At 35.7% G+C, this 19,008-nt stretch overlaps 1 protein-coding gene across 2 annotated transcripts in view; it reads right to left on the bottom strand.

Annotated features, from left to right (window-relative positions):
* The window catches only part of mus101 (mutagen-sensitive 101), a 41,282-nt gene that overhangs the window by 15,019 nt on the left and 7,255 nt on the right, over positions 1-19,008 (bottom strand). For both annotated transcript variants that reach the window (XM_085951709.1, XM_085951710.1), the window contains exons 7-17: positions 17,617-17,726; positions 16,180-16,311; positions 15,835-16,065; positions 15,079-15,307; positions 11,962-12,162; positions 8,531-8,718; positions 6,821-6,987; positions 5,597-5,796; positions 5,260-5,508; positions 4,961-5,077; positions 4,090-4,233 (exon numbers count right to left, since the gene is read on the bottom strand). In XM_085951709.1, coding sequence (XP_085807835.1) covers positions 4,090-4,233; positions 4,961-5,077; positions 5,260-5,508; positions 5,597-5,796; positions 6,821-6,987; positions 8,531-8,718; positions 11,962-12,162; positions 15,079-15,307; positions 15,835-16,065; positions 16,180-16,311; positions 17,617-17,726 — 1,968 coding nt within the window. The remainder of the gene's footprint in view (positions 1-4,089; positions 4,234-4,960; positions 5,078-5,259; positions 5,509-5,596; positions 5,797-6,820; positions 6,988-8,530; positions 8,719-11,961; positions 12,163-15,078; positions 15,308-15,834; positions 16,066-16,179; positions 16,312-17,616; positions 17,727-19,008) is intronic.

Here is a 19,008-nt window from a genome sequence, read left to right as displayed (position 1 = left end):
ATTTTAATAATTTCCTTGCGCTCTTCTCTCCCCGGAACTTTGCATTAGAAAGTAACTTCTTTAAACTCAGTCAGAGCTCACTTTGAGCGTAGCAACCTTAGTCCTGGGTATCTTTTCCTAGGGCATTCCCAACCTAAAACTGAACTAGATGCTTCACATCAACCAATATAGGGCCACGTGATGGCTCGAGGGTTAACTTCAATAATATTGCTTATTATATATACTTCATTAGAATAAACAACTTCTTTTGTAGCTGTTTATGCATGTCATGCTTGTTTCGTGGATTTTCACGATGGTTTTCAGATTTTTCGTGTTCTATGCTTATAACGATATCTCATAATTATTATTAATTTACAATGCTATACAATGTAACCAATGATTTATTATATTCTAAAATGTTTTAATGAAAATAACTAGTGGAACTTTTTTATATAATTATATACCATATATAGTTAGTTTAGTTAGTGGTTATTTTGGTTTCTTTGGCAATTCTTCCAGAATATATTCCTAGAATTGTCGGACTTGAGCGATAATAAAAAGCATTTCTAATCTACGCATGCGTTTTACTATTATACATGTTTTCCTGATATCGTCACCTTGGAAGTGAATAGAGCTTCACGGATGTCATTTGTGTATTAGATTGTTTAGCAAATTTGATGGAAATACATGTTCCTGTAAAAAAATCAGTTATTTTTCTTCACCATAATAATAATTATAACCAATAAGTATTTTAAAAATTGTTTGGTCAAATAAAAACGTTTTTGAATTTTGTGTGGATTACCTCTATTCACTTCCAAGGTGAAGATATTCACCAAGATTTATTTTCAACACGTCTAGTATTCTCAATACTTTCTATAACCTGATTCCTAAACCTAAACAATTTTTCACAAACATGTGTTTGGATCCAGCGTGTCTATTCCTTAGACTATGTACGCAAGACGCTTCCCGCTGCTATCTAAGGAAGGTTTGTATCGAATTGTTGTAATTGTTACAATAAGTGCTATGTTTTAACAGCACTTTTCTTGGCAAAGCTAAACTTTCGAGCGAGATGACTGTTTAGACCACGGGTTCCCAACCTCGGAACGCGACGAGTTTTCTGTGGGGTCGCCAGCTTATAAAGTTAACTAAAAAAAAATTCACTATAATGCAATTTTTATTTTGGGCAGAGAGGTGGTGGCGTTCTCATTGCTGTACGCTCCGACCGAGCAGACAGTATATCTGTTGTTGACTGTCACTTTACTAAGCTATTGACGTCGTTATTATTCGATTACGGTGAAATGGGTCATTTTTCACTGTTTGTTGCGTGTATTTTCCACCGCGATCGTCTCGCGATGCATATAATTCGTTCTTTTCATACTTTGAAAACTTGCCAGTTGATAATTGTATAACCATCATTGGTGATTTCAATTTGTATTCATCTCATTTTTTATCCTGTATGAATCTCAAGCAGTTTTCAGATATAAGAAATTGAGATACCCGGGGTTCCAGCGGCTAGCTCAGGTGTCCATCGAACCCCGGATTCACAAAAAAAAGATAAAAAAAGGATTTATATATGTTGGTAAAATTAAATAAAACACTAAGTCTTTCTCGTGCGGTCTTAGCGTTATATATTTTAATATTTGGTTGGAAAACGTTACTTTATAGTCCATTACATATTTTGTTTTTACAATTAGTTACGCAGGTCTGTACACGGTTTACAAAGGACGCTTACTAATTTTCTTTTTCAAATTCCCCGTACCCACGCCGTCCTGCAAAAAGGACTCTCGTGATTGGCCAAATTTTATCGCGTGATGCTTTTGATTTGACGAATCACGAGGACCACCCCGGCGCAGGCGCGTGGAGATTTTAACGTTGCTGGCAAGCACGGCAAAATTTATTATATATGAATACTTATATTTAGTCTTAAAATTATCTCTCTCATCCATCATCATTTAAACTTTTTAAATCAAATTAAATATATCTTAATTACACCTTCGCCCAGTATGTGATTTTCACACACCGGACGAAGGCCTTTACTTATGAATAAAAAAAAATTTACGTAGTTGAGCAAGGAATCAGATTAGATGTTTTATGAAGCCGTTTCTAGAGGTCAGGGTTACGTTTCGACTTATGACTACGAAATGATTATTTTACACTGGGAGAAGCCCGCCTGTAACAGGGGTGTATCAAAATGTGAAATCGCGAATTTTAGACTTAGTTTTGGCGGATTCAGATTGTTGTGTACCGGTACATGCCTGTGCCGACCCACTTATACCTGAAGATGCATAATATCACCCTGCGCTCTCAATAGATTTGCCATTAAATTCTTTACGGTTCACAAATAGTCATATTCAACATCATAATGTTGGAAATGGAGACAGTGAATGTACTGAATCGAAGTTTATTAATAATAATTTGTGGAACTTCTTTAAGGGCGACCTATTGCATATGTATTACGAATTTCAGAATAATGATTGGGAAATTTTATATTCGATTAGTGGCGTCAATGCTGCAGTGAAGGTATTTTACCAATGTATATATAATGTATTTGACAAGTCATTCTTTATAAAAAAATCATCGGGCTCTTCGCGTCGCTACCCAAAATGGTTCAATTTTGATTTAATTAAAAACATACGACTAAAGCACTTGCATCACAAAAAATGGAAGAAAGCGAAGTGTCTTAGCGATTATATTTTATTTTCTTATATCATATCACGTGTATTATATCAAATCTTGTGACATTGTCAATGTTATCAATGGAATCCAGTTTTTACTCTTGGCAGACGATTTAAAATTATATGTGTCAATTCACAGTGAATTAGATTGTCACATATTACAAAATAACTAGTGGAACTTTTTTATATTATAATAAGTGAAGGTAATTCCATATACAACGTTTTTTGTGTAATTGAATTTGATCAAATTATATACCTACAATATATTATAATATACTATTATACTATCATAAAAATGTCAATATGATATAATAAAATATTGTACTTATTTAAAAAAATAATAATTATTTGAATAGGTATATATATAATAATATTATAGTAGAATATATTATATTCTTAAATAATATGTAAATGAATTTTTGTCTAGCAATTTAACACACTGGCAACTTTAAATTTAGTTATGGTAACTTACTGGCATCTGGTTGGGATTGACCAAAGTTTTTAGTAACAGATTTTTAGAAATTCATGGTAGATGCCTTTAAATATAAATAGATGGCGTAAAAGTCACATTATGTGTGTTATTTAGGACATTGCCTTAATGTATAAATTATTGAAATGTAGTATAAATATCTGCATAAAGAAAATTGAATAATTTTGAAAACTTGCAATTTCAACTATTCGAAAAGTTATATATTTTGTCACATTTTGCAAAGCTCTTAGTCTAGGCCTTTAGTTTATTGTATAACCTTGCGAAATTTACAAAAGTTAGCTGCGGAATAAGTGCGTTTTGGGCTTGATAGGCCATTTTGTTTACTATAATTTAGCTTTTGAATGCATAATCAGTGACCTTCAAAACCCGCATATACCAATTTCTGTCATGATCTGACACTTTTTTAACATCCATGTCCGCCATTTTGGATCGGCCATTTTGTTTACAATAGTTTAGATTTCGGATTCGTAATCAGCGATCTTAAAAACCCGTATATACCAATTTTTGTCAAGATCTGGTACCTTTTTAACATCCATGTCCGCCATATTGGATCGGCCATTTTGTTTACGATCATTTAGATTTCGGATTCGTAATCAGTGACCTTGAAAACCCGTATATACCAATTTTTGTCAAGATCTGGCACCTTTTTAACATCCATGTCCGCCATATTGGATCGGCCATTTTGTTTACGATAATTTGGCCTTCAAAGCCTCTGTATGCTAATTTTTATTCAAATCAGAGGTCATTTCAGATTTGGCCACGATTTTGGGCTTTTCTCCTACTGTGCATTGGCACCACTGTCATATCTCTCATAATAGTAGCTCGTCTCTAGCATGACATCATAGAGCAAGGAAAGACAATACGAAGGCGGGAGATCGAACTCTTGGTGGGCATGAATCTGATCTTTGATGAAGTAACAATTCACCATTTTCTAAGTATACTCACATGGATTCCTGGGCGTCTTAGGCGGATTGGAGGGCATCTCTCCCCTCTTGATGGCCTGCATTCTTCTGCGGGTAGTGGGACTGAACAAAGCAAGGTTCGGAGTCGACAGAGCGTTGTCCATCGGCGGGGTGCTGAATGTTTCATCTGGAACAAGCGTAATCAAAAAAATAGGTTATGTAAACAAAGTGACAGACTTCAAACCAGAACGCAAAACACCATTTTGTTTTTGGAGCTGCCGATAGAAGAAGAAAATAATAAACTTGTTACCAATACAGCCACACATAATATAATCGTTTGATTTGAAAATCGAACTGTCTTCAAAATTCCTAATATACAGAATGTGTATACAAATTAACCACAAGTAATGTGCCTTTATGCAATCTATCATATTTTACTGGTGTTCTTATTTGGATCAGACATGGTCAAAAAAAAAATTTGATTTTGTGAAATGAAATTCATAATATGACAACAGTCAGAATATAAATAAAATTTCGAATTTATAAAATTAAAATTATAGTACTCGGAGTAAATGATTAGTAATGTAAATTGCGTCGTGGGTCCCAGGTTCGAATCCTGGGTCTGGCAAGTACACATATTGTTTTTCAATTCGTGTATGAGTCAGAGTATGGACCTAATAGGTTGAGCAAGTGGCTGACATCCATTTCTAGTAAAAACAAAATCTGTCAATACAAACCTCTACTCTGTGGAGGCCCATATGATCTTATTAGGATCGGACGTGGTCGAAGAAGAAGAAGAATGTAAATTAGTACATTTATGTATCGGCTCATGTCAGAGTGGTTGCAATCCTCAGTTTTGAAGAAGGAGCAATATACTACAATGGTAGAAAGACAAAATAAGAATATATATTTACTCAGGTTGGGACGTCTGTCAACTTCACTTGTCCTCTTGGGTGTTTCTTGCGAGTCTAACCCGAGAAGACCCTGTCGTGCCATCGCAATGTATCTGGATGCCGGAGACATCTGGCCTCCTGAAAATATTAAAACAAATAAGAGTGACCACATCTTTAAAGTAAAAATCAGATATTATTCTACTATCAGTGCAAAGGATGGAAGTATAGTATGTAGTGGATTTTTAGTTCAGCAGATTGTCGCTAAGACATCTGCAGACATGACAAAATGCCAATAGTAATGTTGAATAACATGTACCAACCTAGTGATAATTTCCCGTGCTTTCCCTTGGGCGTGACACATTCAGGAGTGCTAACAACGGGTTTCGGAACATCGTTATCCCGTGTTTGGTTAGCAAAATCAGTTTTACAGGCGGCAACTTCTTCTTCCGGCATTGGAGCCAGAGGAGGGGAGTTGTCATTATGGGTTATATTTTCTTTTTCGTCATTTGCATTTGTTGAAGACATGTCTCCTTTCAAACTGGGGTCCTCTTCGTAATCCCAAATAGGTTCTAAAATCATATTTAAATTTGTAAAAATTCAAGCATATGGACAACCGTGTCATAAATGCATAGGATATCACTTCCGATATTAACTTACCCTTCGTGTCTCCGACAAGGTAGGGCCCTTCCCGGACTCTACGTCCTTTCTTAGCACACGCAAGCAGCCAATCGACAGTGACAGCGGGGAGTCCCCACTTGATGGCGCCACCGTACTTTGGACCGACCGGCGTGGGGCAGATAAGATGTGTTGAGGCGCGTGCAGTCGATGTGTCACGCCGGCAGAATGTTTGCTGGGTTCTATCGTAATACAAGAATATCATAGATGTTAAAAAAACTATAGATCTATCTTCTCTCATTCTAGAGCGTGGTGGATAATGCCAGTTTTGATACTGGATAGTAGATCACTGCCCACTTGAAGTTAGACATGCCTTGCATATGTCCATTTTGCTTTCGATAATCAACCGATTCAACTTTTTCAAATTTGATTTTCCCAAAACATAAAAAACTTAACATAAAAATCTGTGCACCAACCTACCAACATTGCTATACAGAATATGTGTCAGTGATGGGATTTTTACAGATTTTACAACGTTTTTATTAACTCGTATTCTTATTTGTCCGTTGCAATCGATTTTTAACTAACTTCCTGACTAGCTAGACATTTGAAACTTTTAGAATATATGAGAACACTATGCTAATGCATTCTTTTAATACTTTTAGCCATCTTTAAGTAGAATTGAATTCATTTTCAGTTAATTCTGTTTTGTATGAAAAGTTATTTCGGAAGAAATCCGTAATCCAATCCACTATTATTGGTTGGTAAGTGGGTGGTCCTAGCAACTAAATTATTAACCCAATGCTTACGGGCCCTTTTAATTAATTTTGTAATTAACGTGTTAATTTGCATTTGAAAAGCAATTAGCAAAAACACAATTTTGTGCGGCCCGTAAGCATTGGGTTAATATATACATGCGTTACTATGGAAATCAAAATGACATTTCAGTATTCTAGATTTGTTTGTTTTTTATTTACTTCATATCAAGTACAAGTTTGAGCATATTGAGCATAATAGTTCAACAGAAAATTTAAAAACGTTGTATATAAAAAGTTCTTTTTATCTTGTAATTATTTAGTCATCACTACAGTCATACAATAATACTGGAATTCTTTGACTCATCTACTGGTTCAGACCATCATATTGACTTCATTCGTTTCATGGAAACCACCACTGTCTACCATATTACTTATGTTGACAGTTTACATATCTAGGACAGTGCGGGTATATTGCGGCCGCGATTAATAATTGAAACATAGGTCTCACAGTGCGCCCAACAGTTTGGCCAGCTCGTCGATGAACAACCGTTCGTTGCTCTCGTAAGTGGATATGCCGAGAGTGAGTCCGGCCAGCGGCGAAGTTTCGGGGATCAATCTCACAGGCTGGTGGTGATATTTTATCTCCATTATCTCCTGGTTCGACATGCAGTCGCTCTGAAATAGATGACAAAATGTGAACTTCTATTTATCATTGTGCTAGACAACAACGTCCCAACAATTACACCAATTGAAATGCATCTTGTTTACCCAACTTTACAACTGACACGTTATTGTCTATGCTCATGTTTAGAGCATAGACAATAGCGAGTCGGAAATGACAGTTGTCTAGAGACCTTCAATATAATATATAGATGTTACAAGGGCACTCAGTCTTTTCCAAAATATCAAGTTAAAAGGATCATGATAAGTCTTTACATGTTAAACATAGTTTAATATACCTTCATACTATCTTGCCGTGTAATACCAGCAGTGTATTTGTGCCATATAAATAAAAGACAAAACGATATAAATACCAATGCGTGTTTCTTCGAATGCTGCCCATATAATATCACATCTCACATACAAAAGAAACCGTATGAATATAAAATAATAATGGGGGTAGTTGACCGAACAAATAACTACTCCCCTTATAATGAATGGGCTGAGAACCTGGTGCTTGATGAAAAATATAGAAAAAGTGATATCTTAGGACCCATTAATGACACACAGTCGGGGTGGAGACAGAGATACAATTACGAGCTGTATGTTTTGTACAGCTTGTACTTACGAACCCATTATATTGGGCCTCGTTAGATGACTAGGCCACACACAGGATGGACAAATGACACATGACAAAGAAGCTGATATTCGGAAAGCCAGAGGTAAACGAAGTCCAGGTCGACGTTGTATAAGATGAAAGAAGTCTCAAAGAGACCACTGAGGCTTTAAGCGCCAAGTAGAAGATTTACTATAGTCTGCAGACACTGAAGAAAACCATGTTCTATAGAGATGAAATCTAAATATATGAAAATGAAGGTTAATATAGTAGAACTAATGAGTCCTAGTAGATTTTTGGGTTTCCACCGTGTGTCCTTCCTTCTTTCCTCGACGTTTTGGGCTCGTTGCAGAAGCCATTATCAAGAGATGATATGTTTTATGATGAAATGTAGTGTAGGTGTATGAATGTAAATATTGCTCAAAGAATGTCAAAAGGAATCCAATTAGCTAGTCGCAAACGTTGCTTTGAGTAATGTGTCAATCAATACGACCAGAGATACTGCTTGAATATTGGATTTTGCTGATAGTGCTGGGAGCCATGACTTTTTTAACTGTAATCTATCATCTCTATTAATATTTTCAGGGTTTCTATGGATTTCGATGGCCTACTTTACCAACCGTGCGAAATATCCTTTATTCCGACCCAATATCTTGGTTTCAAAGTCAAATTTGTGTCCTGTATCCATCAAGTGCTCGGCAATTACTGACATTGTGTGGTGTTTAAGTCGGTATTCCCTCTTGTGTTCACTCACACGTTTCATTGGTAAAGGAGTTTTAGAATTAAGCAAGACGAATGTGATTATTGTTATAGCTACCATCGTCGACTGTATTTTCATCAACAACATTGCAATGTTTTCTCTCGCGAAAAAAAACCGATTGGTGACAATACTCTCACACAATTTGCATGGCGGCACGACGAGAAAGCAAGTTTAATAATTACCAGCCACATGGTGGTGACGACTAGAGCATTCTTATTGAGGACATCATCCTGGTCGTAGTCTAGTGGCACCACAACGTGCGTGCTGCCCCCCGTGCCCTTTCCCACCACCCTGCCCCCGCACTCCAGCATTGTGGGCATGATTTCCTCTTCCGAAGCCTTGTCCATGCCCTGCATCTCAAATATCATTCCTGAAACATGTTTCTATTATAATGATAGACATAAAAAAATGTAAGTATGTAATATTAACCATAGTCCACAATACACATCTGCTCGCAAATAAATTATACAACTTTTGGCCTTACACAAATAATGCTTACAGACAAATTTTCACAAAAATGTGTTTGATATTCAATGCATGTTCACGCCTACATATATTACTACCAAATTAAATATACAGTAAGACCTCGACTTAGGTAATTAATTCGTTCTGAAGATCTTCGTGTATGTCGAAAAATCGTGTAAGTTGAATAAAACTTAAAATCATGCAATTTTTTAAATAACATGTGTTGGTTTCAAAGGATAAGTGAAAATAAAATGGACCTACATACATACATTTATTGATTGATGAAGTGGTTTGATTTTGGGTTAGCCTATCTTCAGGCACCTTAAAACCTGAAATAGATTTTTCTAGTTGGGATATATAATATGACTGATTTGGCATTTTTTTTCCAATAAGCCCAGTTTCGTCCACATTAAAAATATGTTGTGGTAGGTAATCCTCATTTTTATGATTTCTGCTAGACTCTTGATAAAATTCATAGCTTCATCTGTATCTGCATAACTCGGCAGCCTCAACTGTTACTTTGATGTGGTGTAGTTTATTACTGCTTTTAAATTTTTGAAACCGTCCATGGCTCTCAGTGAATGTATTAGTATCAACACTATCATCATTTTTACACTTTGTCTTCAAAACGACTCAAGACTTAATCCTGAATGGAGTATAAGGCTTATTGGAATTTGTTGTTGCTGCATATCTTCCATCCATATAACCAATATTTCCTTTTCTTCTATCTAGTAATATTCTTCTTTTCTTGGTAATTATCGTTGATTGCATTACTTGCTACAACTTTTTTACATGATCCATATATGACATAATATTCTATGTAAAGACAAGAGCAGAGACACAAAATGCAGTAAAAAAAGCATATTTTAAAAAATCACGTAAGTACGAATTCACATAAGTCGAGGACTTACTGTAGTTTGAACAGTCCGTATCAACCATACTAACAACATTAAACAAAAAACTTAACCGCATCACCATAAATACTATTTAACCCTTTTACTCCCACGGGGCCGATATTTCGGCCCACCATACCTATGCGAAAACTCCATCTGGGCCGATCCATCGGCCGAAAGTTTGGAACCAAATTTACGATTTATTCCAAATTTTTTCCCGTCATATTTCGTTCATGTAGACGAAGCATTATATTCACTGTGTGTTGGGTGGTGACTAACATTTATTTTAGTGTCGGCATTGTTTATAATTATGCCATACCCTAATAACTCACAAGTCATAATTGCTCTGCTGTCGAACTTGAGACCAAAGAGGGTCATAAAAATAATAAAACATTATTTTTATGACACATTTTAAATTCTGTTATTTCTTTTAGTTGTTTTATGATTCATATATCACATTACAAAATGAAATTTGTAATTTTTGAACTAACAATGGATGCCACTGTATTTTTGGTAAGATGGTGAAAAAATACATGAATATAAATAATATTATAAATGATTTAGTGCTTTGAGACTTATTTTTTGAAATTACTTCATTCCATATCAGTTAGTCGTCGATACTGTATCGAATTCTCTTGCGATTTCGTGAATTGAATAATATTCTTGAATACCTTGACACTATACGATTTTTTTTGATTACTTTATAAAAATTCTATTTCATAGAGAAATAATAATATGTTTATTTTTTTTTCTGTTACTACATAAGGATAGATTATATTATAAAATTTGATATATCAATTATAAATAAAAAAATGTTGTCACACTTGTTTTGTTGTTCAAACATAGTTTTATCCGTTCATTTCTAAATAAATATTGATACATTATTTTTTTCTTTTGTTTTATTGATGTAAACTATCAATATTATTACTTATTATTGCTTTATACACCATTGAGAACACACAAAAAAAGTTTCAAATTTTTAAAACATGTGTAGAATTAGTTATTTAAAAAAAACTAAATCGACGATTTGTTGTCAAAAAACGCTTGGGAGTTTTCGCATATGCTAGGCTAAATCAGCTGGGAGTAAAAGAGTTAATTACCACATTTAAATAACATGCTAATTATATCTAATGACCCCCCAATGAGGACACAACAGCTGTCAGCGGTGAACAAGTTAAAAGCATAGTGCATCTCTATAATTATTTGTATGTTTAAATTTTATATATTTATTTCATCATAAATCGTCCAGTGTTCAAATTTAGAACTAAGCCTATCTCAGTATAAAAAGTAATGAATGATGTCAAATGTTAGCATGTGGCGCCCTCACTCAGCAGACAGCTTATATGTACTGGTGAATATATAGCACAGGGATGGCGAACCTATGGCACTGGTAGCACGCGAGATGATTTCGCAAGGCACGCGAATGTTTCATTTTGAATATTTCTATTTTATATAAATTTAAAAAAGTTTTCTTTATATAAAAAAGTTTACAAACAAATATATGCATACTTAAGTACTTACTTATATATATTATTAAAAAAATATGACGACATTGCCATTTGTGTTTTCTTTGGTTTTTCATATTATGTTTATGTACCAATCGATGCGCAAACGGAAACGGCGAAATTCAGGCATAGATAATGACAAATCGCATTCTATAAAAAATTGCAGGCAAATCATTTCACAGAATATCATTACGTTTAATGTAAATATGTATATGATTGCATAGGTCGGTCCTTAGGATCGGGGAATTCAATATAGAAATATACAATCAACAAACATTATGAAATTAATTATCGGCAGTCATTCAAATATAATAACTGCTTATTATAACATAAACATAATCTCTAAAAATGGAAAACCGCTCAGTGATGGAGAATAGTGTGAAGAAGAGTGATTTAAATGCTTCCATGATCTCTTAGAGTATCCAGTATTTTGAAAACAAGGAAATAAATAAGCCTTCGGCTAGAAATACGGTAAAAGATAAAATATCAAAAACTCAATTGTAATTTTTAAACCTTTTTAATAGAATTCTTAACTATTTTTTTAGAAAACTAAAAAAAAAAATAGCAATAAAAAAACTGCTTGGCACGTCGGACAGTTGAAAAATATTATTTGGGAAATTTTGGCACGCGTACGTAAAAAGATTCGCCATCCCTGATATAGCATTTGTCTGTTGTTCAAAATTCATATTATTTGTTAGTGATATCACTAATCTGTAAATTCATGCAAACATGTGGTCGTATCTGAAATACCTTCAAACAGTACCGACACGCTTTCATCAGTCATTGTGCCGCTTTCCTCGGGCACGTCAGTCATTTCAGGATTGTTGCAGTCGGGTTTCAAAGTCTCGTCGGATATCTTCATGGTGCAGGTACTAGTTCCAGGCTTGTCCGATGCAACATCGGGGGCCGTCTTCGATTGCTTCACGTACTCCATGAGGGTATCGTCGTCATCTGTAGAATAAACAGGATGTTCAGTATGCCGAGATGAATACGTTCGCATATTGATAATGATATATTAAGACCTTTTAAAGTTACCTCTGAAGATAGTGAAAGAGAAGTAAATTTCGAATTACGACGAATTTAGAATTATCAGTATTCATACTAACGAGGTTTTACTGTTTTTTACTGTGATTATCGCTCATTTTTCCCACATACCTGCGAGTATTAAAAAGCTTGAAGCTCAAGGTTTGGCGTTGACTGAATCTATTCAGTTAATGAATAAAATCCGCCAAATGAACTCCGCATTGCCAAAGGTATTCCCGCGTAAACTTTGAAATGTAAAATTTTAAAAATATTTTGAATTATAACCGAGGCTTTGAACCTTTGTGACAAATTGAAGTGCTAACAAAGCACCCAAATTCAAATACTGCCCAGTTAGGTCCTCTTCCACCTATAAAAATATTTTGAGTGATCGAAGACACAATCTTACTACCAAACGTTTGGAACACTACCTGATTGTTACAAGATTGTTACAAAAGTAACAAAATGTTAAATAAATGTTAATTAATTAATTACTTAGAGCGCGATGCTCAATTCGTACTTACCATAAAATAACAGTAAAAATTGTAAGTAGCCGAAATCCATCTGTTAACTATAGATTATAGAGATAAGGAATCCTTAACCATAGACTACTTTTGTTATGAACTCGCCCCCTTGCCCCCCTTCCGTATTGCCATTTACCACTGACAGCTGCTGTCAAAATAAATTGACGTGTCTTTAAAACGGCCAATACACTCAAATTCATTTAACAATTGATCTCAATATGGGTATTGAACAACTATTAAATATCCGTGACATTTGATACGACATATTTTCCTTTACTTTCTTGATTCTGTACATGTCTTAATTTAGTAAAACCGATTATCGAATTGAAATGTCAGTTAGTCAGTTAGTTAACTTAGTTACCTACACACCAACATGGTAATATTAGTTTTAATCACTCTATATAATTATTCACATCATGGCATATATTTGTAATAATTTTAAATGACAAAATCTGACATTTCAACGGCAAGTGTTACCGTATCGGGAAAAACATGGTCAAAAAATAACTTATATTATTCACTAATTGCGGAGACATTTAATCATTTTTATTAAATATTAATTGTGTATTTATAGTTATTGAATTTATTTTGTATATTTTTCATATTTTTATCATCGTTTAACAATTACAAAATAATTTACCTAAATTATGAAAAAGAGAATTTTTATATATGGTAATATTTTCAATAGAAAAACGGAACGAAGCTATTGCAGATTTGGTGGACTATAGACAACTCGATCATAACTATGAAAGGCTTTCTGGATAGTGTTTTGTTGTAATTTTGTTGTAATTATGACAGACGATTGTGCATAGGGCTCTTACTAATTGTATGCTGATTTTTAAATAAAAAAACAATGAATTACTATTTTTTTATTATTTAATGTTGCATATTTTGACACTTATCATGCATATTTCAAGCTTGTTAGGTTGCATATAATCCGGTCTCTAATAATAAGTAAACCAAATTGTATGCATTGGTTAGCTTGGTGGCAGCAGTAAATATTCCTCCCCTATATTAATATGTTGTTACTTTAAATACCAATGGAAACTATTTGAAATTACATTCAGACATATGTCAATTTGCTGATTGTATTTACATACCAACATATTATTTTTATTTTGTATTATTGTATCTCTTAAAATAAGGAATAAAGTTATACAATCTTCATTATGTGAATGTAAAATTTGTGTTATGTCAAAAGCAAGATAGGGCAACCTACGCCCTACGCGGAAGCTCACGGTTAATTAGGATATTTTATATTATGTTCAATAATTTTCGACCCAACTGTCACCGATTGACGAGTGAGTCGGGCACTAAAATAGTAAATATTCACATTCCACGGCTACGGGGAACGATGACATTTTACGATCGTGACCGACGGTCGGGGCAGACGATCGGTGTGAAAATCTACCAGTGTAATTTGAGCTTTAGTCATGTCGTCCCACATGTTTTATCAGTTGAACTTAGTTATTACGAGGAAGATGGGACCGACTGAATTTGCTCGTTATATAACATTTTTCGCGCCAAGTTCTATTTAAGCATAGAACATAAAAAATATGAAAACCATCGTCAAAATCCCCGAAACAAGCATGGCATTCATAAACTACAAAAGAAGTTGTTTATTGTAATGAAGTGCTGAGCCGCTGGCGCTGGTAGGTACCAACTGACTTGGATTTTTTATATGCAATTTCAACGATATGTGTGAATACTTTTTCATTGTTGTCGGCGAAAACACCAATTAACTAGTGTTATAAACGTAATCCGATCTAGTTAATTGCCCGGTCGGATTTTATTGCTTAGGGTCGAAAATGTTTTTAAACACATTAACAGTTTTGCTCAGTATACCCGAGAAGTACCTCGTTATAAAAGTGAATAAATGTATGGAGAAAATCATAAACGAATATTTCCTCATTACATCCGAGATCTCGATATTTCGTTTGTTCGTTTTTATTTAGTTCAAATTTTGTAATTCGAAATTATTTCAGTGTCCTGGCATATAAAAATATTGAATAAATCGTAATAAAGTACACTATTTCATGAGACAGTCATTGAAAATTGTGACAGACTTTTCTTAAAACATTATAAATTAATTATTTTCAGGTAATAAAAATAATCTTAACATTTTATGACCCATTAACACACACGGAACCGGAAATGTGGTAGGCACATCTATGATCGTAAACGATAGTAATGAAAATAATTTTTTTTTTTCAAAATTTTAATATTTTTCTCCCATACATTTCATAATTCGTAATTCGAATTTTTTTTCGATTTTCGGTTAACGAGGTTTTACTGTATTATACTTTTTTTTTAGATTTCTCACCTTGTACAGTCAGAGACGTCTGTGTATACTGTTCTACAATATCGGCAGGCACACCATCTTCCTGTTCGTCAGGGGGATCATTGAGGTTGAACAGTGGCACCGGGGGCCGGGCCTGCAGCAACTGGAGGTTTCTCTTGCTCATGGGGGAGGCGTTGGCCGCCGATGACGTCGTCGGCCGCATCGGAGACTTCTCATTGTCTTTTTCACCATCTCCACTCTGTACGCTGTACTGCAGAGACAAAAATGGCTATTTAGCTATGATAATTTTCGGAATCGTTATACAGGTTTCAAGTTTGAAAAATGACTTAAAAGTCAACATTGTGTTTCATGTTAGAAATGGTGAAAAGATACTCCCATGTCAATTTTACGTAGGCAGTCAAAAGCAAAAGATTGCACATTATTTTTAAGATGAATAATGATATAAAACACTGAAAACCAGAACGCGAGCTGCCATTTGGTTTTTGGGAGGAGGGGTAATAGAAGAAGAAAATAATGAACTTGTTAACAATACGCACAATCGTTCGATTAGAATAATTGTGAGGTCACGATCCGCCAAGCCAGTAACAGAAAGTTTGACAGCCTCTGGAATAGACTATTCGCATTATGTATCTACTGAGAAATGATTATCAGAACCTATCTAGAATCCAAATTCTTTGGTTGTAATACAACTTACATCAATGTGAAAAACACATGCATTTAATATAAATGTTAATCCAAAAGTCCTATTTCTCATTTCACTTTTTTCAATCTCTTCACCTGATTTTCATCCAGGGACTTCCCGGCCTTCATGCTGTCAACGAGCCACTCGACCCGGAGGTGTTTAGCACGGGGCATGTCGCTCGGTTTGAGCGTCAAGATGGCAGACTGGTCTCCGCAGAGTGCATGCGTGACGGCTTCATGAGGATTGTCATAGCGAATGGCGCCGGCACGTGATACCAACCGAAGCAGCTTGTCACGACGGGCCGTGGTAAACCCATACACATATATCTGGAAAAAAAGATAGCCACGTGATCATTATGCTAAAATTGATAAGAGATTTTCGAAAATAGCTAATCATAAAAACAAAACACAGATTTGAGCATTGTAGAATAATTGACTTACACAGCATCCATCGAGGAAGGATCCGGCCTGCTTGGCTTCCTTTATATCGATGTTGTCCACTGCCTGCGCCGATTCCTTGTTGAAAGTGTTCATTCGGGAACTCCTGCTGCGCTGGCTCGATGTTATGTTCTTCTAAATATAAAAGCAATCAAATATTACTATAATCATAATTGAAGAGAGATTACACCTTGTCATGTTATACATGCCACACTGAGGCAATTCAAAGTTATGACGCGGGCAACACCAAAAATAGACGGGCGAACCAAGATGGCGGCATTGTGGCAGGATATGAGATTGTTGTTTTTTGTGTGATTGGCGTATCGAGCGGAAATTAATTAAAAAGATGATTAAGAAAAAGAGAGTTTTCTGTGGCGGGGCTTACGTGTTGAACCACCATAGGAGACGGACGTGCGAGCGGGCCATTACGCTAATTCGCGACCGCACCATAATGGCGAATCGTTGTGTGCCTATTTGGTACGCCAAACATTGCCGGCGTTTGTACGTTGATCCACCGTAGTAACCAAGGAGAACCGTAAGCTGTATTCGGTCCATTTTTGTTCCCTTATTTATTAAAAACCTTCTGCAAGATTGTCGGAGTCGCCTGTTTCTCTCTAGTTAGCGTTTGATCCGCATATAGATTCTCTTGTTATACCATGTAATACCAGCTGTCAAAACTTTTATGCGACACAATATAACCTCTTTTATTTGCTCCTAGACTCCTATTTATTATCATTTCAGATCTAGGGGCTGGCGCCCACATTCTTATTTTATCCTTTGCTTCTCGATATATGGTCCGCACAGGGTATGGATATCCCGGAGGAGTGAAATTTCAAAAGGCCGTTGGTACTCAAGAAACCTACGGCCCGAGTATTAGTCTCTTATATAGGTGCTAGCCGGCCTTGATACATTGTACCTCACCTTTTTATAGACTTCTTAGAGGGCTCGCACATCAGAACTCACCGCATGCGGCTTACTACGAATTCGTCGATGTGACGTCATCGTAAACCAAGAAACAAACGTTATCAAATGGAGCTTCGCAGATTGGCCGATGCAACTGCGACGAACTGCGTTTGCTAGAGCCTGCATGTCGATTTCGAAAAATGTCGACTCTTGCGCATGCGCACAGCCGCACAATCGGCCATTTCTGTCTCTGTCTACACTGTCATTGCTCGCTCATCGCTGGTCACTGCGTTTGACGTTTGTTCATACAATCAACATAATAAAAATGGCAGACGAGAGACTTCTCCTTTTTCGCATTTGACGTTTGCCGCTAGGCAGATGTGCGAGGTTGTAGCATGTAACATTCGGCGGCGGTCTCAGAAGTTTTGATTTATGGCCGTCAGGCACACAAGGCGAGTTGTGATGTGCGAGCCGGCTTACACCCAGCTCACGAGTTATACGTGGTTATACGTGGTTGTGATGTGACGTTTGAAATACCTTTGCACTTTCGAATGTCATCCGCGTGCTATCCCCACTGGTAGAGCACGTCTCATCGACGCATCCCAATCCTGGATTCCTCAGATTTGTGATCGTGGAAAGGTTCAAGCCTGAAATCACGAGAGTAGGCACATGCAGTATTCGTGCCTTTCATTATTTGCAGATTCAATGATTCGTCGAAAAATTACGTCACTGTCAATTGTGACTTTGAATATTATGAAGCTATTACTGAAAATTGTCCAACACAAAACATTCAGGCTAAGGCCACATAGGCAGGTGTCTTGCTTGGTGGCTACGTGCTAGGTGACATATCCTAGCGAACGAACGCACACTATTGTTTATGTTTTATATGTTTCTTCAGTATGACAAACGTGAAACACCGTATATTTTGAGGTTATGAATAATGACGCATGGGATGAATTGACATCAATCAACCACCCAACAAGTTCGAATTTGCGACTTTTGAAATTTTAAACCTAAATTCTCTGTGAGAAGTAGCTTTCTGCTTAGTTTTGAGAGTGACATATCGTTGTTGACTTGAGCGCTCCCAAATGTCAAATGGATTTGTACATAAGCACGTAGCGTGCAATGTGGCAGTAGTGTTTTTAGTAGACAAGCATAGTATCTAGCTCAGGAATAGCGAGGCACCTGCCTATGTGGCCGAAGCCTAAAACTTTATCAGATGATAACAAATTCAAAAACAAAAAAATTCACGCACACAGCAGATAATTTGCCTAATTCATGAATAAGGCAACGGGCTTGCATTTTTCATGAATTAGGCAAAATTTCGCATTCGGTGTAACATATACGCCGTTCAAATTGGCAAAATGTGAGGTTCTCTGCAAATTGATTTGCAATATGAAATCACTTGTACCTAACTTAACCCTTTTACTCCCACGGGGCCGATATTTCGGCCCACCATACCTATGCGAAAACTCCATCTGGGCCGATCCATCGGCCGAAAGTTTGGAACCAAATTTACGATTTATTCCAAATTTTTTCCCGTCATATTTCGTTCATGTAGACGAAGCTTTATATTCACTGTGTGTTGGGTGGTGAGTAACATTTATTTTAGTGTCGGCATTGTTTATAATTATGCCATACCCTAATAACTCACAAGTCATAATTGCTCTGCTGTCGAACTTGAGACCAAAGAGGGTCATAAAAATAATAAAACATTATTTTTATGACACATTTTAAATTCTGATATTTCTTTTAGTTGTTTTATGATTCATATATCAGATTACAAAATGGGTTTTGTAATTTTTGAACTAACAATGGATGCCACTGTACTTTTGGTAAGATGGTGAAAAAATACATGAATATAAATATTATTATAAATGATTTAGTGCTTTGAGACTTATTTTTTGAAATTACTTCATTCCCTTATCA

The sequence above is a fragment of the Rhyacophila brunnea genome, unplaced genomic scaffold, assembly GCF_057557595.1.
Source record: "Rhyacophila brunnea isolate RB1 unplaced genomic scaffold, BYU_Rbru_1.0 scaffold_24, whole genome shotgun sequence".
NCBI lineage: Eukaryota > Metazoa > Arthropoda > Insecta > Trichoptera > Rhyacophilidae > Rhyacophila > Rhyacophila brunnea.
The sequence above is the reverse complement of the archived record's forward strand: the minus strand, read 5'-3'. Positions and strand labels throughout refer to the sequence as shown.